This window comes from Octopus bimaculoides, chromosome 11, assembly GCF_046866305.1.
Source record: "Octopus bimaculoides isolate indiv1 chromosome 11, ASM4686630v1, whole genome shotgun sequence".
NCBI classification, from domain to species: Eukaryota; Metazoa; Mollusca; class Cephalopoda; order Octopoda; family Octopodidae; genus Octopus; species Octopus bimaculoides.
The window spans coordinates 42,804,424-42,830,394 of record NC_142938.1 but is presented as its reverse complement, the minus strand read 5'-3'; the positions used below and the strand labels follow the sequence as shown (position 1 = coordinate 42,830,394).

The following is a 25,971-nucleotide window of genomic DNA, read 5'->3' as shown; positions in this document are numbered from 1 at the left end:
CTGTATGTTATATATATTTGTAAGTCCTGGTGTTTTTGTTATGTACTTGTCTGAATATTTTTTTATTATACCTAAGGCACCTACTATGATAGGAATTGTTTTATTATTATTATTATTATTATTATTATTATTATTATTATTATTATTATTATTACTACTACTACTACTACTACTACTACTACTACTACTACTACTACTACTACTACTACTACATGTCAGTCATAAATTTTATGATGAATCTAGCTACAAACCATCCTCGTTCCTCACATGACATAATTTTAAACTATTCTGAAATAATGGAAGAGTGTTACAAATTTATTGTAATTAAGCCTAATCAGGAATAACTCAAACATAAACGAACTGATAACTCCCTTGCATTTACAGAAAATCTCATTAAAATAATGAGAAACACTAAAGTTTCAGAAAAAAATATCGAAGTATTTCAAAGAACAGAGAGATCTAAGTCGAGAATGACTGAACCTATATGGTATTATAAAGGAAATCATATTCGTTATAGAGTATATATCCATAATTTATAGACAACTACTTAGCGAAATCAAAAATGTAATTAACTCGTTGAAACACAAGCAGTGAAGCCAACACTAAAATAATATCAACGTGGAGTCATTTACTTAAAATATATTTAAATGAAAAATTATTATGCATCAGTGACTACGTGGATAATGGCGTTAGTTCACTTGATTTAGAAATACAGGAGCCAGATCCAGCCCGCTAATATTTAACATTCAGAAATGAGACACCTAATAGCTATTACGATCAAACAAGTCGAAACGCAGCGTCGATGTAAATATTAGGGTATTTTTCAACTGTAACGATGATTTAAATATTTCCAAAACTTCTAATCGTATTAAAAATAACATATCGCAGATATTTAATCAAGTAGAAAGTCATATGGAATTCTATAAAATTATAGATAAGTAAACGGTGATATTTAATTAAAAGATAAATATCCAAGCACATTGTTTCATCTACTGTTAAAATAATTAATCATCTAACATAATCGTTACTGTCTTACATTGTTTTTTTGGGGGTTGGTGTTTTTGTCATTTATTATAGCAATGAAACGTTCTATTTCCACTACAAAGAAGATATACTTGTCTGAGTCGTGCACCTACAATAATGTTGTTTATAAAATTGGTGTCAAATTCATGTCTATCAACGGCTGCGACATGTGTTACTGTATGCTTTCTAAAGAAATCATTTGCACAAAGAAAAATTGCAATGGTCAAAGTAAGTGTGCTCTTTTCTTTTAGTGTTATTTGCTGCTGACATTGATGATCTTGACTTTGAGTTCAGCACTTACAATGAACGTATTTCAATGCAAAACAACAAGATTGTAGTCATTGTCATTTGTTATGTGACATAGTTTTTGTTTGATGAACTAAGTTAAACAATAATTCACCTTTCGTGTCTGTCATTTGGCTTCATCTCAGAGACAAGTACATAGGATAGACAGAAATAGATTAAAGCAAGATGAGCTGACAAAATATTTTTAAGGAAGTAAGAAAGCGGATCTTCAGTTCATATTGAATTCGTGTAAAACAATTCTTTCAGAATCAAGACAGAAGAAATCTTACTCAGTATGCCGCTACAATGGACAAATATATATATTTGGACAAACGTTCACAGCAGTAGATAACTGTAATCAGTGCGGTTGCAAGGCCAACGGAAACATAGTATGCACCAAAACTATATGCCCTGCCACAACAACTCAAGGTAATACTAAAAAATGTTTGAGAAATAGGATGCACTGAGCTATAAATGTGATCACCGTTTTATAAAAAAAATTTATTGTTCTTATTAAACTGAGAATATCATTTATTTTCAAATCTGCATAGAATAAAAAAATATATAGATAGAAATCATTTTATATTATTAGTAACACTCCCTAATTTCGTTTGGAAAATTTTTCTGCATTACATTTGTTTCCAGAATCATTTCTAATATAAATTTCTTTAATAAGGTGACCATGATCTTGTTTTATTTGCTGAAAATTATAACAAGTCAGATATACTACTATGAAGAATAATAGAATTTGATATAGAGGTATTATTAGCGGAAGTGAAATGTTTTTAAAACTAAATAAAGAAAAAAAAACGAAGGTCAACAATAAATTTAATGCATCGTTTTTTAATGATTTCTTTTATAATTTCATAATTTTAAAATTTCAATTTATCTCGGTGCTTTCTTGCGTGAAACTAGTCAGTTTCTAACATGATAACTACGCTATGTTTTGGAAGTTAGACCTTAGAATTCCATCAGTGCGTGCCGTATAAAATTATTTGTGTGATATCTGTGAAGTATTATACACATAAAACAATGTATTAACTTGATAGCTCATGTCTTTTCCCTGTAGAGTGTGACATACAACTTCCAATCTTATCAATAAGTAAGGTAAATACCTCTTAAAGTAACCAGAAACTCATAAAACCGATCCGACCCTCCAGTTCCAAGGTACTAAATGGACGAGAGGTAGTTATGTCAATCTATTGCAAGTAGTATTCACATCGGAGGCACAATGAAAGGAGTGGAGCTTTTATGAGCTTAACACCATTACAGTTATAGAACCACAGCTATTTCAGCTTTACGATATTATTTGTTGAACAGATTCAAAATAAACTGTATTTCCTTGCGTTGTCTCTATATTTAAATTTATTTATCATTTTAGTGTTGCCTCTTCCATTAGCTGCATTTCAGGGCCAGAAAACAGATAAACGATTGACGTTTCATGTCTACCTTTTATCCAGATTTCGGATACAACTATACTTAAGATATTGCTTTTCATATGAACTGACTAAAAGCTTATATTTGAGGCAGTGTAGCATATTGAAATTAAAACTCAATTCCTGTAAAACTTTACTTTCAGTAATTACAGTAGAGAAGGGCGACACTTCTGCAGTTTGCCGTTACCATGGAAAAGTATACATATTTGGACAGACATTTATTTCTATAGATAAATGTAATCAGTGCAGCTGCAGGTCCAAAGGAAAAGTGGAGTGTACCCAAAAAATATGCTCCTCACAGGGTGAAGGTAATTTCAGCGCTATTTTTATAAGACATACTAAGCACAATAAATATAATTTACTGTTTACAACTAAATGAAAGAATCTTGTAATTTTAAGTAGTGCATTAAATGTGAAATAGATATAGTTTTGTACCATTGTCATTCAGAGAACATCATGCTACTGATTTAAAAATTGCCTTGCGCTATATTTGATTTTGCAACATTTAGGATTCTTTTAACGAAACGAAAATATCTTGAAGTATAAAATAAAAATAAATTAGAATTAAATTACTTCCTTTAATAGTGATCTAATGAAAATTTATTTCGACTTTGAGATTTGTACTTCCTAAAATGCTTTTCAAAGTAAAATATGAAATGTGTTGTTTTTGTTTTCTTACAAGTCACTAACTCTGGTCGTTTAATCATAATGATCATTTGTTATATTGTGGGTATTTTGTTAGACACGGAAAGAAACAATGTAAACATATTACCTCATTGTCTTACATATACGAGAGTAATGAGCTGAATGTATCTTTTCTTCGTGGGGGTGGGGCGTCATTTGGAGCGTCAAAATTCATACGTATTTCTTTTTCTTTTTTATTAAAAGCACATCTTTTAGAAATTACAACAGAAAAGTTCGACCTTTTCGCTATATGCCACTACAATGGACACGTATATATATTTGGACAAACGTTCCCATCCGTAGATAAGTGTAATCAGTGCAGCTGCAAGAGCAAAGGTGTTATAACTTGTAGCAAGAGAACATGCCCGCCTCCAAGAATGCAAGGTAATATTAAAAGATATTTATGGAATATCTGACACTGAATTATATGTTCATTGCTTTATATAAAATCGTTTACGTCTAGATGAAGGTTTACAGTACTTTTAATTCTAAATTGTCGGACTTATCTTCTTGTTTCCCACTCTCCTCTTTTACTCTCATTATCTGTTGTTAACTCTTTTATTTCATCTATCTTGTCTGTGTCACAAACTGCTCACCCAGTTAATCTCTTGTCTGTTATCTTCTGGAGGAGGGTGCTGTATTCAAAGTTTTATTTAATTTGTTTAAAACATTTATTTTATTTCTTTTTTTTTTTTTTTACAACAGCAACAACAAAAATCGACATTAAAGTAGAGTGCCGCTACAATGGGAAAATATTTGTATTTGGACAGACCTTCATTGCCATAGATAAATGCAATCATTGCATCTGCAAATTCAAAGGAAAAATATCATGTACCAAAGAGAAATGTCAAGGTAATACTTGTTATTTTGGAAGTAAAATATATTTGAAAGTTGTATGCTAAATTATTCTAGAAATACGTACCCATAGCGTACCCATATATATATATATATAAATATATATATATATATATATATATATATATATATACATTCATTCAAAGTGGGGCGTTGGCCAGAAGAGGAAAGATGAAGTGTTACAGAAACTGTGGGGATAGGGCAGGGACTCCGAGTGTGAGGGAGCTATGAGAACAACCGCTAAAGAGTATCATAGAGGCAGAGGAAGAAGAGCAGAATGTGAATGCAATGAAAACATTCCAGAGGTGGGTGGGGGACAATGGAGGGAAAGGATAATAAGATAATAAGAAAGGTGAGGAGGAGAAAAGTAGGTGGGGGAAGCGAGTGCAGTAAGGGAGAAAAAGGTTCGAAGGCATCCTAGATTTGAAAGGGTTATGGCGAGATCAAGTTAAGAGGTGGTATTAGGAGACATTAGAGGTGGGTTGTGGGTATCTTGAGCTAGCCAACATTATAAGAGGGAATATAAACAGAAGTTATAAACGAAAGGGAACAAGAAGGGGGAAATACACTATGGTGGAGAGGAAGTCTAAGAGTCATTGAAGGAAAGGGGCGTAGTGACACGCGAGACGCAGGCCAGAGAGAGCAATAGTTGTAACCCTGAAGGGAGTGTACCGTAATTGATGAAGTGATGGGAGTGTTGGAGTGAGGAAATGTAAGATGATGGGTGATATGTACATATATATATATATATATATATATATATATATATATATATATAGAGAGAGAGAGAGAGAGAGAGAGAGAGAGAGAGAGAAAGAAAGAGAAACAGATAGACAGACAGATATAGCCGTCTACGAATCCATAAGTCAGAGAAAATATGCATTCTTATATTTGTCCTTAGAATAGATATGTTAATCAAAGTGTACAGTATTATATATACATCACGGCCGATGTTATAATCGGTTTTGCATTAGGGGTTCAGCAAGATGTTGAGTTACATAATCGAGCTGTTATCTAACATCTTGCTCAACCCTTAGTGCGAAACTCATTGGTAAAATCAGCCGTAATGGATATATAATGTTGTACACTTCGATTAACATACATACATACATACATACATACATACATACATACATCAATGACTTGACTGTTTCCCCTATATCTGATGAGGAATGTTACAGGTATTTAGGGGTGAATAAAAACATATTTTACAATAGCTCCTGCAACAAAACACGTATCACGAAAGTATATTACAATCGAATAAAGAAAATTTGGACCTCGGAACTCTCTGCATCCAATAAAACAGTGACCCACAATGTGTTTGCAGTGCCAGTACTCATACCAACATTTTGGCTGCTTGATTGGACGCTTGATGAGATCTGAGCCTTTGATGTGAAAACCCGGAAGATACCAACCAGCACACAATGTCCACATCAACAGTGACGTAGACCGCCACTACCTAAAACGAAAACAAGGTGGCAATGGCTTGAGATCAATCCAGACTGCCCTTGAACGTCGCATTATACCCCTTCAGCAGTATCTTCTAACCACCAAGTGACGAAATGCATTCCATGACCAAGTTTGCATACATGAGGCTGATAACATAAGACTTGAAAAGTATCTCACTCAGCAGCATTCCTTGTCTGATAACCTTAAATACATGCCCAAACAAGTTGCACAACTCTACCCAATGTATCATCACATGAAAAGATAAGCATATATCAGCAGAAGACCATGCATGGATATGTTAGTAGAAAGCTCCAAGATGATAGTAACTTTGATCATCAAAGCAGTCTATCATGGAGCAACAACCGGATTACTACCCCCCACTTCGAAGGATATGCGTTTGCAATCCAGGAACAGGAAATATCAACCAAATACCTGATGCACAAAAGGGACAGAGATGCAGGAAAAGCCGCAAAATGTGAGAATCGATGCAGATTTTGTGGAGTTAACACTGAAGATATCTTCAAGGGCAAAGAGATAAGAACCCACAGTATGGTGAAAGCCATAGCCACTCATAATAAAAAGGAATACTGGTGGAATGTCCCAGTGAAAACTTCAATAAAATGTAAACACAATAGACCTGATATAATGATTTGGGATAGAGAAGAGAAACTGTGCACAGTTGTGGAAATTAGCTTCCCAGTAGATGTTAACATAAAGCTGAAGATCAATGAAAAAGAGAATACCTATGCTGATAGGTATTTCAGCTGATTTACTCTCCAGCCTGCAGTTACTCTATTCAGATTACAAGTTCAGGTTTATACCTGTAATTATTTGGGCCCTGGGATATGCAACACATTGTCTAAATACCAATCTTGAGAAATTAGGCTTCTCAAAACCAGAAAGAAGAAAGCTGATTCGAAGGCTATAGACCCACCTCATCACTGGAACTGTAAAACTCTGTGAAACTTTCCAGAAGTTTATTATTTAAGTATATAAGAGCATACTGTTCTATATTTTAGAGATGAGGAAGTTTGTACATTATTTACATAATTTACATTATTTATATTGGACGGATTTGTGTCCTCATTTTGTTTGTTGCTACCATAACGTTTCGGCTGATTTACTCACTAGCCTTCATCAGGTGTCCTGGTAGAATTTTGAACCCAACCCTGGGTTCTCATTCCTAAGGTATTTTTTGCAGATATTATTATTATTATTATTATTATTATTATTATTATTATTATTATTATTATTATTATTATTATTATTTATCCAAGGCACTGCCTGGAATTGAACTCGGAATCTTGGAGTTAGTAGCCCGCGCTCTTAGATATTAATATTAATAATAATAATAATAATAATAATAATGATAATAATAACAATAACAACATCAACATCAGCAAAAAATACCTTAGGAATGGGAACCCAGGGCTGGATTCAAAATTCTATCAGGACGCCTGATGAAGGCTGGAGAGTAAATCGGCTGAAACGTTATGGTAACAACAAACAAGCTGAGGACGCATATCCGTCCAATGTTAATAATGTATATAAGAGATGTCTAGATATGCAACTATATGCATGAGAATACATACACAAAACAAAACATACAAATCTGCTCATATGCATACATACAAACATAACCTGCTGTTGATGTTGAAATTCCAAAAGATGGAGCCTTGGATCTAGGTTAGGAACCGGCTCTTTCTCTAGTGGCAAGAAATCTTGAAATATAACTGAATAAAAAATACATACATATAGACATACATACATACATACATACATACGTCTCTTACAATTTGTATTAGCAATTACAGCTCACAAATTCTCAAACTAAACTACTTCCACATGTAAAGCAGTAGAATTATCAAAGAATTGACGACAGCGTTGACAACGAGCAAAGGCATCAACGAAAAGGTCAAGAACATAAATACAATAAACAGGAAGCATTCTATTTTCTAGTACCCGCTTCAATAACCGATGTATATTTTGTATGGAATGTAGCAAATTGAAATTTTGTTGAATTTTTTGTAAAATTTGTTTCAGAAACTACAACGCAAAAGACCAGGGAATCTTCCTCAGTTTGCCGTTATAATGGACAAGTATACATAATTGGACAGATATTTGTCGCTATAGATAAATGTAATCGTTGCAGCTGCAAGCCTGAAGGCATTATAATATGTACCAAACAGACATGCTCATCCCCACAAAAGGAAGGTAATACTGAAAAACTTTTGTAAAAACATGTACTGACGATTATATGTTAAATTTGAACATAAATAACTAGCCGAAATATCCAGTATTAATGTTAGCTTCACAAAATAATTAAATTAATGCAATGCTTTTTGATTAAATGTGAGCGGAAAATTTCGGATTAAACAACACCGTATTTTTTCCTTTGGATTTCTATATTCTAAACAAATTACAGTTGTGATTGCGATTGTGAAAAAAATCTATAAATTCAGTTTTTTTTTTTTTCAATCCCTCACTTCAAACCCGAACCTCAAACCCTAACTTCTAAAATAACCCTATCCCTAAATCCCAACTCCTAAACTGTAGCCTTAAAACATAACCCAAACCCTAACCCTGTGAGTATGTATGTGAGTGAATGTGAGAGAGAGGGCGTGCTTATGCAAGTGCAAGTGTTTATACGTGTGTGCGTGTATTCTTATAAAAAGCAAACTTTTTGTGATTGTACGTTGACCACTGAAAACATTAAATGAAATTTGATATTTTAGGTTTTTCGTGTCATTTAAATAAATTTCATCATTCCGCAGATAACTGTGCACTTTTTCCGAAAACGGATTGAGGGGGGGGGGCAGTTGATGGTGTATTGGCTCCTATTTCTAGAACTCTACTTACTGCCTATTTCACCGTAATGTCTATATATCCTTCTAAAAAGCAGCGTTTCTTTGTTTGTACGTTGATCGCTGAAAACACTAAATATAAAAAGTAAAGTTTGTTTCTTTGTCTCTACGCTGGCTGCTGAAAATAAAATTGATAATATTTCAGGTTTTTTTAAGTCATTTAAATTAATTTCATCATTTCGCAGATAACTGTGCACTTATTTTCCGAAAACGGATTGGTGGGGGGGCGAGTTGGTGGTGTATTGGCTCCTATTTCTAGCAATCCACCATTGGAAAAAGTATATATGTACTTGCATTGGGAGCCCTTCGCATCGAAGATCGGTGATTGTCGTACGCTGACGAAGGGTAACTACCCAGAAAGCCGGGCCCGTGTGTATCACGTCAGATCGACGATGGGAAGGATGGCTTCCCTTTGCAAATACCGACAGGACACAGAAAGTGTGTCAATAGCCAGCTGGAGGAGAAGTTCTCCTGGAGCTAAAAGCAACAGTAGCATTCACCCTTAGGGTCTAGCCGTATTTAAGTGGCAAATATACTTCACATACTTTCTATTTCACTGTAATGTTTTTTTATAATGAAAAAGTACTCTACCTACCACTCAATCCACCTCCAGCTTTCTCTAGCTTTATACATTATATTTATTCCTTTGAAGTCACCGCCGGACCTCTACTTTCTATATGTTCCTCTCTATGTTTCTATCTCTTTCATTAGCTCCCCCTCTCTCTCTCTCTCTCTCTCTCTCTCTCTCTCTCTCTCTCTCTCTCTCTCTGATTGTATGTGTATGTCTCTCTCATGACCTCTACCTCGTTTTCTCTCTAGAGAAAAAACACATGAGAGACAGACAGAGAAAGGGGCTTACGAAGAAAAAACAAGTGAGATGCCTGACCTCTGCTTTCTCTTTATATATATGTCCCTCTCTATGTCTCTATCTCTCTCACTATCTTCCTCTTTCTCTCTCTCTCTCTCTCTCTCTCTCTCTCTCTTACTCTAGTTGCATATGTGTGTCTCTCTCACTACCTCTACCTCTTTTTCTCTCTAGAGAGAAAATATATGAGACAGATAGAAAGGGGGTTAGGGAGAAAAACAAGTGTGACAGAGGGGAGATGGAGATAGCTACATCAATAAATCTATCGACAAAGTTGTTCTCGAGGACGATGCTGTTCATTATCCTGTTGAATTCCTCAACAGTCTGGAACCGTCCGGTTTGCCGCCACACAACTTGAATTGAAGAAGGATGCAGTCATCGTGCTTCTCAGAAACCTGGATCAGCCAAGGTTGTGCTATGGTACACATATGATTGTGACTGGATTACAACCTCACATTATCGAAGCAAAAATTCTCACTGGATGTGGTAAGGGAGACATTGTATTTATACCTAGAATACCACCAATACCAACAGATGTCCCCTTTCGTTTCAAACGATTGCAATTCCCAGTCAGAGTCAGTTACGCATTGACCATTAATAAGTCCCAAGGTCTAACACTGCAGGTTGTCTGTTTCCATCTAGAAGAGGGTTGTTTCTCACGTGGTCAATTGTATGTAGGAAGCCCACAGAGACTCTTCATATATGCTCCGACGTAAAAAGTTAAAAACACTGTATATACTGAAGTTCTGTAAATGTTTTGTAATTTTTGTACAATACATTTCTCTATTATTATCTTTATTACCTTTTGTATATAGGTATCATAAATAAATCCTTAAAATTTTGTCATGCAATATTTAAATACTCTTTTACAACTTTTATTGTAAGGAAAATGAAAAATTCCGATAGATGTTAATATGTACCTTATGAATACATTTTAACATAGTACAAACCGGGCTGAAGGCCGGGAGTCTCGCTAGTACATGTGTGCGTGTGTGTGTGTACATGTGTGTATGTCTGTACATGTGTGTATGTGTATGTGTGTACATGTGTGTATGTCTGTACATGTGTGTATGTGTACATGTGTGTATGTGTATGTGTGTACATGTGTGTATGTGTGTACATGTGTGTTTGTGTGTACATGTGTGTTTGTGTGTACATGTGTGTGCGTGTGTGTGTGTGTGTGTGTGTGTGTGTGTGTGTGCGAAGGCACATGGCTCAGTAGTTAAAGCATCGGGTTCATAATCATGAGGTAGTAAGTTCGATTCCAGGACCGGGTTACGTGTTGTGTTTTTGAGTTGGACACTTTATTTTCACGTTATTCCACTCAGCTGTGGAAATGAGTTATGACGTCACTGGTGCCAAACTGTATCGGCCTTTGCCTTTCCCTTGGATAACATCGGTGGTATGGAGAGGGGAGGCTGGTTCGCATGGGTGACTGCTGGCTTTCCACAAACAACCTTGTCAAGACTTGTGCCTCAGAGGGTAACTTTCTAGGTGCAATCCCATGGTCATTCATGACTGAAGGGAGTCTTTTATGTATGTATGTATGTATGTATGTATGTATGTATGTATGTATAATAATAATAATAATAATAATAATAGTCGCGAAATTCTATCTGTCCGGAACCCCTGTATCTCTCACTACATATGCTCTACATAGACATGTTATTACTTTTTGCAATCAGGATGAACCTGGGATTGAAAATCAGTAGAAATTCAACGTAGGAATTCAATGTGGGACTGGAACGATTGCATTACAGAATTAATTCTCATCCGCCCTTAACCTCTGATCAAACACCACATATTATAGTCATGCTATTTATCCCTCTTTAGTTTTGGGCTGCAGGCGCAATTAGCCCTCCGCAGAAGCTAGGTTAAAAGATCGCACAGAGTGCGGATTTTAAGCTAGTATATATATATATATATGGGAGAATATACAAAAAATAACAACAGACGAGGACAGGTGGTGTAAATAACAAAAGTATATATTAGTATGACGCTCAGGAATACGGAAAGTCTTTGACGTTTCGAGCTACGCTCTTCAACAGAATGAATACATATTTTATAGTTTCAGCTGAGAGCTGCGGCCATGCTGATGCACCGCCGTTTATATATATATGAGCGAGGGGACAAACAAAAGAAGGGCACTCAACAAATTTATTGGGAGTTATATGTATGGATCAAAACAGTTTGATTCAAATTCGTTGGTGCTCTTGAGTTTCAAGCGCGACGCTAGTATTCAGCCATTTTGAATTTGAATTCAAATGTAAAATGGCTGAAGGCTAGCATCACGCTTGGAACTCAAGAGCACCAACCAATTTGATCAGACTGTTTTGATCCATATATATATATATATATATATATATATATATATATGGATCAATATATATATATATATGGATCAATATATATATATATATATATATATATATATGGATCAATATATATATATATATATATATATATATGGATCAATATATATATATATATATATATATATATATATATATGGATCAATATATATATATATATATATATATATATATATATATATATATATATATATATATATATATATATATATTCAGCTCACGATCGTAAAGCCGTGTGTTCAATTCCCGGCGATGTGATGTATCTTGCAGCAAGACACTTTATTTCTCGTTGATCCGTCCACTCAGCTGGCAAAAATGAACTGTACCTGTAACATCAAAGGGCCAGCCTCGTTACATTCTGTGTCACGCTGAGTCTCCCTGAGAACCATTTTAAGGGTATGCATGCTCAACCATTTTCACGGTAATTTCACGTGCAGGCTGTCCCGTTGATCGGATCAACTGGAACCCTCGTCGTCGCAATCGATGGAGTGCCTGTTTCATATATGAATGATGCTGTGTGTACTTCAGTATGCGTTCAATACACATTTATGAGTGTGTCTTATGACATGCATAAATGTATATTTACTTGAGTATTAGGCTGTCATAAGCAAGTTTTTGTGTACAAATGTGTAAACACCTCGACTCTTTTCAGATGCACTATATTTAAGATTATGATATGAAGGAGATTTTACAATTACATCTAGCATATCAACTAAGTTGTAACACTTTCATTGGGTTTTGTATGTATATAAGTAAATGCTCTATGTATAGTAGCATATTGTATGTTTAATTGGTCTCATAGTTTAAGACCAACACCAGGTAGCATTTTCGATTTCTTTAGCAGTCTACTTTGTTGCAAGCATTCGGGTCAGATGTCCAGTTTGAGGATACTTCTGTCCCTCTCTCCTATTTGTCTCGATGGCTCTGTGAAAGGTCAGGGGCACTGCCCATAACTACTGGAGAGCCTCTTTGAACATACGCACACATCCATATACATGAACATATATATCATATCTCTTTTCCCTTTTACTTATTTCAGTCATTAGACTCTGCGGCCATGCTGAAGCGCCGCCCTCAAAAATTTTAGAACCTTTTTCTTTTCTAAGCCTAGTATTTATCTTTACCAAATGCCAAGTTACGTAAACACGCCAACACCGGTTGTCAAGCGGTTGCAGGAGAAAAACACAAACAGAAACATACACACACACACACACACACACACACACACACACACACACACACACACACACACACACACACACACACATACGAAGAGGTACTCAAAGGTAACCGGAAATGTTCTCTGTGGGACAAGCCCGTTGTAGTTCAGCCTTCCGCCGTTGGAACCCACTTGATGCGACCCTCAGGGATCAGCCTACTCACCGGCGTCGTCGGGTCGTACTGCCACATGATGCATCTTTGTTTTGCAGTGCTTCTCCCCTGTTCTTCGATTTTTGTGATGGCTGAAACGAAGGAACAGCATGCTTCCGCAAAATTCTGTTTTATGCTGGGGAAAACAGCGGCGAAACAGTTGTCATGCTTCAAACAACTTACAAGAACGTGCCGTGAACAAAACACAAGTTTACGAGTGGTTTTCACGCGCTTTAGGAAGGGTCACTTGTCGCTTGAGGACCAACCTCGTTCAGGAAGACCGTCGACCTCCCCGAAGGAATGAAAGCATCATGAAAATTCTTGGAGGGCTATTACCGAACAATTGACGAAGTTGTTGATATGACTGGTGTGTCCTGGAGCTCCTGCCAACAAATTTTGAGCAAGGAATTGCGAATGAAAAGAGTTGCAGCAAAATTTGTGCGTCGCTTGCTCTCGTAAGATCAAAAGCAGCCACGAGTGAATGTATTTCATTAACTGATAGAAAAATTGGGAGTTGATCCGGACCTTTTTTTTGGAAGGTTATCATTGGTGACGAAAGCTGGTGCTACGGAACTTGCAGATGTGAAAGAGGTGAAGAAAAAAACGATGGAGGCATTAAAAGGCATCACTTCGCAAGAGTTCCAGCACTGCTTCGAATAGTGGAAAACGCACCTGGGCCGATGCATTGCTTCAAATGAAGAATACTTTGAAGGCGATAAAAGTGTAAACATGTAAAATAAGTGAATAAAATAATATTGCAAAATTCCGGTTTCTTAGTATAGTATTTGATTTCTAAGTCGAGCGACTGCATATATGCCACTGTTCCAATTTTTGTCTCCCACTACCACTCCCTATGAGATTATGTGACTTACTACAACCCTTTACTACAACTCTTTTACCTCTCTCTTTCTCTAATCTTAACTTGAAGCTACGTCTAGTTCACACACTTTCACAGTCTTTCTTTCACAATTTAAGTATTAACTTTGTTTCTAAATGAAAGTATCTTGTGATTTTAAAGCGCACGTAAAATGTAAAATATAGTTTGGTATCATTCTGACAGTGATTTAAAATAAACTGTCTCATCATATTTGTTTTTGCCGTATTTAGGTTTCTGTTAACGGAACGAAAATATTTTGATATATTGAAAACAATTTTGAAAAATAAAGAGAATTAGAATGGCTCTTGTGTGTTCTTAGACGTGCTCTTACACGTTAAACTCTATGAATTCTTATATATTGCGTCGATACGGTCAGAGACACGGAATTAAGTAAACAGTTAACTTTTCCTATCTATTTCTTCTCAACAATCCCAGAGACAATGTACGCATATGATATTATCTCGTTATTTTACAATTACAAGAATGGTTAAGTGAATGGTTCTTCTTTTTTTTTCGTGGGGTGGGGTGTATTATGTAGCACCTAAATTCATACGAAATTTGTATACAGCTTATCTTACAGAATCTGGTGAAAGAAAGCTCAAGACTTTCGCTGTATGCCGCTACAATGGACGCACTTATGTATTTGGGGAAACGTTCACAGCCGAAGATAAATGTAATGAATGCAGTTGCAAAAGAAAAGGTGCAGTAATATGTACCAAAAAGCCAGTGTGTTCTCCATCAATATCAGGCAAGAGCTAAAAGATATTTATAGAAGACCTTGCACAGAATTGCGTCTAAAAACTTGCTGAACTTTTAATTCCTCTACGATTTATAAAAATACGAGCTTGGTAACATTAGTAACGTGCACTGATACTAATTTTAAAATCATCCTCCAATATACTTCTTTCCTTTCTTCGTATTCTAACAAAATTGGTGTTCTATTGTGAAGTATGATTTTCAGATTGGGACAAATATTTTGTTTCCAAAACAAAATTATTTGAAACCTGCGTTGAAAGAATGAATTTAAAGTCTGAACTCTCGTTCCATTTAGAACAAATGGTGCTTAATAATTTGGGTCATCTTAATCTATTATATTCTTGTGATACTAATTTCTTGATTCCCTCATGTGGTTGCTATGTGAGTCGTTATGTAGTGTTGCGTAAGTCAGAACTTCAATGGATTCTATTACTATAAGTATCGTGGGTATCACAATGTATGCCCTCCCTCCAGAAATTAAATACTAATATAAACTGTAGCTATAAATAAATGCCAATTTGAAATCTAAGACAGGATCTTAGAATGTTGATCTCATATGATCTCGCGCTTTTGTTTGCATTATCTGTTTCAATGAATAAGCTTGTAGTCAGTGTTTGTTCTTATGACCAACGTTCCGCAGTCATTGATTCATTTCAAAAATTTATACTTCACCCGTTTCTTTTGTTAGACAAGTCTTTGACTGAAGTAAACATTTCAGTTTTCTTGTCTATATTTTAACTTGATTTCAAAAACGGAAACACACATGATGTCGTCTCATTTGACATGCTAATATCTTATGAACTAAATTATTGCTTCTCTACTCAAAATCTTCGTGTAATTCTGGATTTCTTTTTTTTTTTTTGTATCTTTTCTTTCAGAAATTTCAGTAAAATGCCACTATAATGGCAAAACATATAACATTGGAGTTACATTTGATGCTGCTGACAAATGCAATAAATGCACTTGCAAGGCGAAAGGAAATGTTGACTGTACCACAAATATATGCGTTTTCTCAGAAAAACATGGTAACATTAAAAATTATTATTCTTTTAAACAGAATATAGTGAGCAAACAATTTATGAAAACTTAATCATGGTTTTATAAAAAAAAAATTAAATATTTACGATTAAGGAAATTTGACGCCAGTCGGTTAATAATATATCTTGTTATAAACTAAAACAATTTTTATAAATAAATGGCAACTGGAACCGTAAAAAAGAAGTTGATCTAATGAATTTTGATCTTGTTTTACCTCAGTTATCTATTTCAATGAATAACTTTATAGTGTATTTTCATACAGCTAACGTTCCTCTCGTCAATTCATCATACCAGTTTTTTAGGTGATTTTGAGTCACAGAACCAATCTATACAATGGAAAATGTATGTAATTGGAGAGACCTTTGTAGCTAATGATAAATGTAATCAGTGCAGCTGTAAATCTAAAGGGAGTGTAGTGTATTCCAAAATGATATGCGTATCTGAAGGAAATGAAGGTGATACTAAAAGTTAGCGTTATAGCAGAATATAGTGTCCATCACATGTTAAAGTCAATAGAAATTTTATAAAATCCAACTGGATCCTTGAAAATTCCACGGTTATTAATAAAGTAGGAGCTCCGTTTCCCCTATTAAGTGCAACAGCAATTTCATTCGTTGAAAAATGTCAAAATGCCCAGACTTTAACCGAAATGATGTACTATTCTATGACAAGGAATTTTGACTCGAACGACAGATTCTTCTAGCTCCAGTGAATGAATGCATGTTTTCATATAAAACTGAAAATATGGATTATATCAATGAATACCGTTTTGAATATCCACTACGTTTGCTAAACACTGAGAAGTTTGAAGAGCGTTCAGTTTTGCAATATTTTATCAATATCTATTCTACATAACTGACAAGTAGATCTATAAGACAGAAATCTTTAAATGTGGAATCTATTTCTAGTTCAGTATTACCTATTTCAATCCATATTAAGTTTATTGTCGGTGACTTTTCTTACGACTATCGCATTTCTGTCTTTGAATTATATATCTTCATCACACGTCAATTTTGTTCGATGCACTTTAAATCACAACTGATTTAAACAACTGAATTTTCCTGTTTATCTTTATGATTGTACATATTTTATCATTAGTCAAATAAATGTATGATGAAGTAAACAAAAGTTTATTTTAGGGGCAGTGACTCTGTATTTAAAAACTTTTTAAATTCGTGTTTTCTTTCTCCTTAGAGATATCAGTAAAATGCAAGTACGGAACGAAAATATATATCGTTGGAGAGACGTTCCCAGCTACTGATAACTGCAATAAATGCAGTTGCAAATCCAAAGGAATTGTAGAATGTACGAAAAGTATATGCCTTTCCACAGGAAGTCAAGGTAATAATAGAATGTTTCGGCGCTTGAAAGCTTTGGTGCTGAGAAAAGTTTGCTTTCTCCATTAGCCGATCTTTATTTCTAGTCTCATGACTTTAAATGTGTGATAAATAATATGCCCCATCTTAGCTGATACAGGTCACCTAAGGATAGGAATGGTGATCTGTCTGTTTTAGTTTCCTTCCTCGAGACAAAACGAAAGATCTATAGATAATATGAACTCCCGACCAATGAGTTCGTAATTGAGTCTCTTGTTAACTCAAATGTTTCAGCTTAAACACTTTTATTGGAATAAATTCAAAATAAGCTATAGTCTAAAACTACCGTAATGAATATATCAATTTCGAAATATAATTGAAGATATAAAGGCTATGAAATTATTTATTGTATATTAAAAACACACACACACACACACACACACACACACACACACACACACACACACACACACACACACACACACACACACACACACACACACACATACACACACACAGTGCGTGTGTATGTGTGTGTGTGTGTGTGTTAACCGTGACTAGTATTTTCAATGAACAAACTTCAAAAGAAGTTTGTACTTTGTCTTTTTTTTTTTTTTTTTTTGATTGCCTGGCTAAATACTTCATGACCGGTGTTCATATTCGTATGGAATTCATTCATATAAGACTTTTATTTCAGAAACTACCACACACAAGATCGACATTTTCGCGGTATGCCACTACTACGGACATATATATATATTTGGACAGACGTTCAAATCTGTAGATAGATGTAATCAATGCAGTTGCCAGAGTAAAGGCAATACAGTATGTACCAAAAAAAAATGCACTTCAATGACTACACCAGGTAATTCATAAAAGATATATTAGAAAAACGATAGACTGAACTGAATGTTAATCTTGATTACTTTTGTTCAATATAGAATATAATAATACTGAAGTAATAATGTACCCTCATAGTAGCAGAACACCAACATACAGATTTTAAAATTATTCTGCTTCACATTTTTTGTTTGTTTGTTTGATTTTTCGAATTATTCAACAATATAGATTTTATTAAATTATTATTATAATTCAGTAGTATTTTTATCACGTGCTTTCACTGCACTGTCAAGTGCAGCTCTGTGTGCGTTGGGTATGTACTGTGGTTTGTTGTGGGGCTCTTATTTTCACTGTACTGAAAGTACTTTACGTTGGATGTGCGCGGTGCCTAGAAGTGCTATTTTCTTTACATTATAAACATTCGTAAGACCTGGTGTTTTGGTTATGAATTCGTCTGAATGTTTTTTAATCATACCTAATGTATCTATTATTATAGGGATTGTTTCTGTTTTTAGACTCCACATTCGCATTACCTCTATTTTCAGATCTTTGTACTTTGAGAATTTCTCAGTTTCTTTTATACATCAATTAAAAGGCATTTTATCATTATTTTTGTGTGTACGTTTGTGATCTCTGACAACTATATCTGGTCTATTATCCTTGATTTCTCAATTTCTATGTATTGGCATACCCCAAAGTATGGTTGCTTTGTCATTTTCTGAAACGTTTTTCTGGAGTGTGCCTATACCATCTTTTTTCTGTTGTCGTTCCATAACGTTGGCATAGCTTCCAGCGTATATAGGTCCCAACTCTGTCATGTCTGTGGATGTTTTCCTTCCTTCTTAGCCAGAACTGGACAGCTAGAGACAATATGATTTATTGTTTCTTTCCCATCACTACATATTCTGCAATTACTTGTATTTTTCTTCATTATGTGTTTCTGCTGATTTATTATTGTTGTTGTTGTTGTTGTTGTTGTTGTTGTTGTTGTTGTTGTTGTTGTTGTTTATTGCGTGATGTTATTTATATCGTGATGTTGTTGATTGAAGATATTGTGTCTACCGAGGGTTTGTACTGTCTGTTAAGTCACGACAAGGACCTCAGACAGACAGTACTTTACGCAATATGCGTGCAGTTCCAAGTAATGCCGATTTTTGCAATACACCTAGATAGTAGGGTATTTCTAAAATTTCCAGATGTTTTTTTCAGGTTGGGTGGTATTGAACCCAACTTTTGTGTTTGACTCTCGTAGCTGCCACATCTTGGCGATCTCAATTCTCAGGTCTCCATATTCATCAGTCTTTTCTCTTTCGTTCATGATAATATGTTAATCTCCTGGCACTCACACGTCGATTATCTGGCCTATGGTGCTCTAACACCTTTTCTGTTTGGAAGTCAAAGTCCCAGAGGACTTTTGCTTTCCCCTTTTCGTCCATTACCTTTTCCGGTGTATGGTAGTACCAAGCACCTGTTACCTCGTATTCAAACTTCCAGCTTAGTAGCCAGTGAAAGTTTTGGGCTACCTTTGCCGTGTCTGCGCTTATACTCTTTCTGCGCAAAACTTTCACAAGCACTAACAATGTGAGTCACGCTTTCGACCCTCTTCCCACACACTCCGCAGAGGTTCGTTGTGCTCGTGTGGTACATATCCCTTTTCATTGAGTTGGTATTTAATGCCTGGCCTGGGCAGCGATGATTAAGTCACCCTTTCTGAGCCACCTCAATAATGCTTCCTTAAAAAATGTTAGTTTCACAGTGAAACTGACCATGTAATTCCATGCGGAGTAGGTTTTCTTCTCTCTCGTTGGCTATCCGTGATCAGAATTCATAAGCATTCTCAAATCCGTTTTTGGTAAATCCTTCTGCATTAGCAACATACTGTAGCGGGTCTTGTTTGCTGTTTACCAAATATTCTGCCATGTTTCTTCTTTCACTGTTGATGCACTCCCGTATGCTAATCAGCCCACGTCCATCTTTACACCTCTTTAAGTCAAGCCTGTGTACGTTCGTCTTAGGGTGGAGGGCACCATGTATTGTAATAAACTTTCGAGTAGTGCGATCCAGTTGGTTAATCTCCGTTTGTGTCAATTCCAGGATGTGTGCACTGTAGTGGATTACAGCAACAGCCCATATGTTGATGGCAGTCACAAGGTTCCTTTAAGTTGAGTTTTGATTTCAAGAGAAGTCTGGGGCGCTTCAAATATGTTGTGATGACCTTGTCTTTCATTTCTCTGTGCAAGATATTGTCCATCTCCAAGATCCCAAGATACTTGTACCTATCATCACCATCCAGGTCTGCCATTCTATCTCCGTTCTCCGTTTGGCAACTCTATGCTCCTACAATCTGCTCTTTTTCCCCCTTTTCAAAGTGAGAACCGCACACTTCGAAATACCGAATTTCATTCCTGTATCTTTGCTGCACATCTGCACAGTCTCAACCAGCCTCTCCATTTCAGGCTATGTTTTGCAAACAGTCTTAAGTCATCCACGAAGAGAAGGTAGTTGAGACGAAGTCTGTTCTTTCTCAGTTCATAGTGCGCGTTGACTTTGCGTATGGCTACAGAAAGTGGGATCGAGGTTATACCAGATAACAAAGGGGAACAAGAGTTTCCTTGGAAGATACCTCTTTTGATAGTTCGGATAAGTTCTGGCTTTTACATAAATGACGTGTTTTCCAACTAGGCTTGCTGTTCTTATTTAGTGCACACACATTCAGCTATTCCACACATATCGAGTGTTTCCAAAATCCACGAATATCGCAACATGACGTAAGACTTTTTAAAGTCTATCCAGGGCATGCACAAGTTTTTTGATATTATTATCATCATCATTATTATTATTATTATTATTATTATTATTATTATTATTATTATTATTATTATTATTATTATTATCATCATCATTATTAAGGTGGTGAGTTGGCAGAATCGCTATTTAGCATGCCAGGCAAAATGCTTAGCAGTATTTCATTCGTCTTTACGTTCTGTGTTCAAATTCCACCGAGGTCGACTTTGCCTTTCATCATTTCAGAGTCGATTAAATAAGTACCAGTTAAGCATTGAGGTGAATGTAATCGACTTAATCCTTTCCCCAAATTTCAGGCCTTGTGCCTACAGTAGGAAGGATTATTATCATTATTCATATACACACAACAGATTAGACTGTTGGAAAAGAAAAAATCCTAACATCGGGCTACAACAAATAACCTTAGATGCCAAGAACCCTCCTAAGTATCTTAGTTTTCCCTAATAACACTATTCTCTGCAGCTGTCCTAAACTGGGTTTTATGCCTATTTCCTCTATCCCTCTGTTCAAATCTTTAGGCATAATTCCTAATGCACCTATAGCTACTGGGATACATTTTACCCGCACTTTCCATAGTAACTGTAACTCAATGGCTATTTTCCTTTCCTATTCTTTCATCATTTAGAACTGTAAAGTCAATTATCTTGCACTTTCTATTCCCTTTGTCTACTACTACCAAATCAGGCCTTCTAGCTTCTATTACTCTGCCAGTCTGAATATTAAAGTCCCACAACATCTTATATTTCTTACTTTCTAGCACTTTAGTAGGTTCATGTTCAAATCGTACCTTTCTACATTACTCCCAGTGGAATACTCTCCCTAGGTTGTCATGTCTTTTCTCGTAATAATTCTGTGTCAGCTTACTACATTCACTTACATTATGAGTAACGCTTACCTCTTTTGATATGCATAACCTACAATGGAAATCTACTTGGTTTTTTTGTCTATCTTAGCTTTTATCCAATTAGCCCTCAATACTTGATCTTATGCAGCTACTAACAAACTTTGTCTCCCTTTTCAGCTTTCTTTTCTGAAACCATAGTCATGTTTCACTACAACTATTTGCTGCAACTATCTTTGGGAATCTACCATGCAACACTTTCTGCCAGTCAGATCATTTCTGTTCATTTTTCTGGTTTTTAATTTCGCTTGGCTTTTGGTCTCCCTTTGCCTTGCTGTGACTCTAGCAGCTCCTAGTCGACTTTTTTTCCCTATTACCAGCATAAGAATCTTATATCTACTCTAGCTAACTCCACGCAGTCTTCTACTGATATTAACCCTCTCCCATCTTCCTTTCTAGGGAAATATAATCTTGCTACTCCTGCTCTTGAGTGGAGTCCTCCATTCATATTAAATTCCTTCCTAATTCTTCTGTCTAGCTTTGCTAATTCAATTTTTGTCCAATCTACAAAATCTCCTGAGTATCTAAGTAATGATACTATCCAAGTATATACAACCTCCACTAGATTCGGACCATTTATCTTTGACTTCATTATCGCCCTTCAGATGTACTCCTCAATTTTCGTTTTCATTTCTACACAGAATCTAATACTCCTAGATATTTATAACTTTCTCCCTTTTTCAATGATTTTAATGTCTGACCATATGGTAATTGGATGCCTTCACTGTTGACTACTTGTCCCCTTTTCATAACTAACATTGGACACTCATCTATGCTGAATTCCATGCCTATATCTTTGCTGAAGAGCCTTACAGTCTGTATTAAGGAATCTATCTATTTTTTTATTTTTCCTAAACTTTATTCTGCATTTCACATAGTTGGTCCTTAACGCTTGTTCTTGAGCCGCGCATATAAGTGCTTCTGTCTCTATTTTCAGGTAATTCCTCCTCATCCAGAGTCATCAGTCTTCTGTATCTGCTTTGGCATTCGTATCTCTTGCAAATTCTCAGTACATTTTTTCTTCCATTCTTCGCTTCTTCTTCTTCTTCTTCTTCTTCTTCTTCTTCTTCTTCTTCTTCTTCTTCTTCTTCTTCTTCTTATTATTATTATTATTATTATTATTATTATTATTATTATTAGTAGTAGTAGTAGTAGTAGTAGTAGTAGTAGTAGTAGTAGTAGTAGTAGTAGTAGTAGTAACAATAATAAAGCGGCAAGCTGGCAGAATCGTTAGCACACCGGGTAAAATGCTTAGTGGCATTTTGTGCGACTTTGTGTTCTAAGTTCAAATTCCGCCGAGGTAGACGTTGCCTTTCATCCTTTATGAGTCAATAAAATAACTACCAGTTGATCACTGGGGTCGATGTAATCGACTTACCCCTTGCCCCGAAATTAGTAACCTTGTGCCAAAATTTAAAACCATTTTTATTATTATTATTATTATTATTATTATTATTATTATTATTATTATTGAGTGAGAGAGCAGTGCATGCCAGCAAAGAGACACTGGGTTAAAATATACAAAGCCCATTATACCCATCATGACTACCCGACTGATAAGGGTACACCAGGCACATGCATCACAACCATATGTGCGCGACATGGTGATCTCATATCAAAATAAACAGCATATGACTTAGCAGGTGGGGCCCAGTTAGAATTTTCTTCAGGTCGAGTAGCCCATCCTGCTCAAAAGGTCCCTGAATAAGGGTTGTTTGAGGATGTTGAGCAAAACACCTATGTTTCCAAAGGTGAATCATTCAAACTCCAAAGAATTCCTCTCAACACATGGTTATGATGCTCCCCCACTACGTCTGCTCATGATCAGAGATGCACATATCGTCAGCCACCAAGGGACATGCTCAACTGGTTACGGTATTATTATTTTTATTATTATTATTATTATTATTATTATTATTATTATTATTATTATTATTATTATTATTATTATTATTATCACTATTTGGCAGACTCGTTAGCACCCTGGACGGAATGCTTAGGGGTATTTCGCCCGTCGCTACACTCTGAGTTCAAATTCCGTCGAGGTCGATAAATTAAGTACCAGTTACGCACTAGAGTCGATATAATCGATTAGCTCCTTCCCCCCAAAATGCCAAGCCTGCCTACAATAGAAAGAATTTTAATTGTTGTTGTACTTACAAGGAGAGCCCATCTGTTCGGAACTCGGGGGGTTTTGCTGAATTTCATTGTTTTATAAAAACATTATTTGTATTTCTGATGTGCCATATTGTTAATAGGCCGGTTAGGACTCACACATGCTAGTTGGGATATGACATATTCGCGCCTCAGGGGGTAGAATATGAGGAATTTTAAATTGTTAAACGCCATACCTTTGTAACAAAAGACAATATGGTTTCCCAAATTGTCGGGCGAGATGGCTCTTGTAACAGTCATTATAAATGTAGCTTCTGTGCACTACCTACTATAATTGGGGGGAAATGCTAAATTAATAATAGTGGTTGCAGCAGCAATAACAAGCAAGGTAAAGAGAACAATGATACAATTCGACTTTCACCACCAACACAAACATTATTACACGGAAAACAGTAACCGAACAAAATGAAAACAGTTTCGTATATGCATGCCACAAACTAGAGTCAGTTAAAATTACGGAAAAGGCATTTAGAGATGCAAAAACGCATCTCACTAATCATAGCAGAATTATTTGTTCCAACACGCCGCGAAAAATACGAGATGGTGACAGAATGCAAGATGGTGATAGATAAGAGTAAAGATCGAACAAGAAAGTCTGTGGGCTTGCAGCTCGGCACCTGGAAGGCAGGTCCATGCCGTCTAATTGTATCGTGAGACGCTGGACGCTGGACTCGGAGTCTGGTTTGGTCCAGATCTGGAAGTAGAGAACTGAGACGAAGTGACAAACAGGGTGACCAAGCTCACCAGAAATGACCCGAGAGAAAGCTATCCCTGAAAGGTCGAGCAGAGATAATAATTGCATACATCACCTGTCATTTTATTATCGTTTGACTGTCATCCTTTGCTCCAGTTCACATCTCACTGGGCTGGAGCGCCTACATTGTCTTTAGTTTCATACAGAAGTTCGGTATATTTTTTCTTTCCAGAAGCTCCCATCACGCTCATAGCATGCCACTACAATGGAAAGGTCTACAAATTTGGGCAAACATTCGCAGCCATAGATAAATGTAATCAATGCGCTTGTATGACCAAAGGAAGTGTAATGTGCACTAAAAAGATTTGCTTTTCCAAAACAATTCAAGGTAATAACAAAATATGTACTACAATCACAATGTACTGAATATTAAAATTTAAATTTTATCACAGCTAATGTAATGTTACTACTGTCCTTCATTTCATCGTTGTTATGATTAAATAGATAATATATGTAGCCTTTACATTTTCTATATTGTCTTCGGTGACATGGAAAAATATCTGGTAATAGGAAGACGCACTCACTATTACTGTTCATGATGTGAAAACTATTTGTATGGTTTAGATTGATCTGAATTTGTGTGTGCATCTGTGTTTGTATCTGTCTGTGTGTGTTTCTTTGTATGTCTGTGAGTGCTTGTGTGTAGGGGGAAGGTGGAGGTGCGTGTATGTGTGTGTGTCCAACTTTTAGTCAGGAGGAAATGGAGTGGTCATAGTCCGTTACCAGACCTCCGAGACTGGTGGGGAAGATGAAAGTAACCCGTACTGGAAACCTAACCACGAGGCTGGCAACAGGTGGTGATTTTCAGCCAAGTGACAGGTTAATTCTGCCACCCAAGAGAGTGTATGAATGCATGCTCGCATGTGTGTGTGTGTGTGTGTGTGTGTGTGTGTGTGTGTGTGTGTGTGTGTGTGTGTGTGTGTTTGTGTGCGTGTGTGTGTGTTTGTGTGCGTGCGTGCGTGTGTGTGTGTGTGTGTGTGTGTGTGTGTGTGTGTGTGTGTGTGTGTGTGTGTGTGTGTGTGTGTGTGTGTGTGTGCTCGTATGCTTGGTGGGTCACCACTGTTCAACAGTGAGGATTCAGTTGTTCGACCAGATGAATCACCTTCTGTATATTTGGGAAATATGTGGCCGAAATGCCATGCAGTGGGAGCGAACCCGGTACATCGTCTTTACATCATAATCATTTCGGCCATACTGCACAAACTCTGTGTGTGTGTGTATTAGAGAGAGAGAGAGAGAGAGAGAGAGAGAGAGAGAGAGAGAGAGAGAGAGAGAGAAAGACAGACAGACAGACAGACAGACAGA

General features: G+C 36.1%; 1 protein-coding gene across 1 annotated transcript in view; it reads left to right on the top strand.

Annotated features, from left to right (window-relative positions):
* LOC106872600 (uncharacterized) overlaps positions 1 to 25,971 on the top strand; it is a 314,391-nt gene that overhangs the window by 80,289 nt on the left and 208,131 nt on the right. Inside the window, exons 11-21 of the mRNA XM_089360611.1 lie at positions 1,078 to 1,251; positions 1,576 to 1,737; positions 2,888 to 3,052; positions 3,633 to 3,812; positions 4,134 to 4,280; positions 7,776 to 7,946; positions 14,650 to 14,829; positions 15,716 to 15,862; positions 17,070 to 17,216; positions 17,889 to 18,056; positions 24,839 to 24,994. Of these exons, the coding sequence (XP_089216737.1) occupies positions 1,078 to 1,251; positions 1,576 to 1,737; positions 2,888 to 3,052; positions 3,633 to 3,812; positions 4,134 to 4,280; positions 7,776 to 7,946; positions 14,650 to 14,829; positions 15,716 to 15,862; positions 17,070 to 17,216; positions 17,889 to 18,056; positions 24,839 to 24,994 (1,797 nt within the window). The remainder of the gene's footprint in view (positions 1 to 1,077; positions 1,252 to 1,575; positions 1,738 to 2,887; positions 3,053 to 3,632; positions 3,813 to 4,133; positions 4,281 to 7,775; positions 7,947 to 14,649; positions 14,830 to 15,715; positions 15,863 to 17,069; positions 17,217 to 17,888; positions 18,057 to 24,838; positions 24,995 to 25,971) is intronic.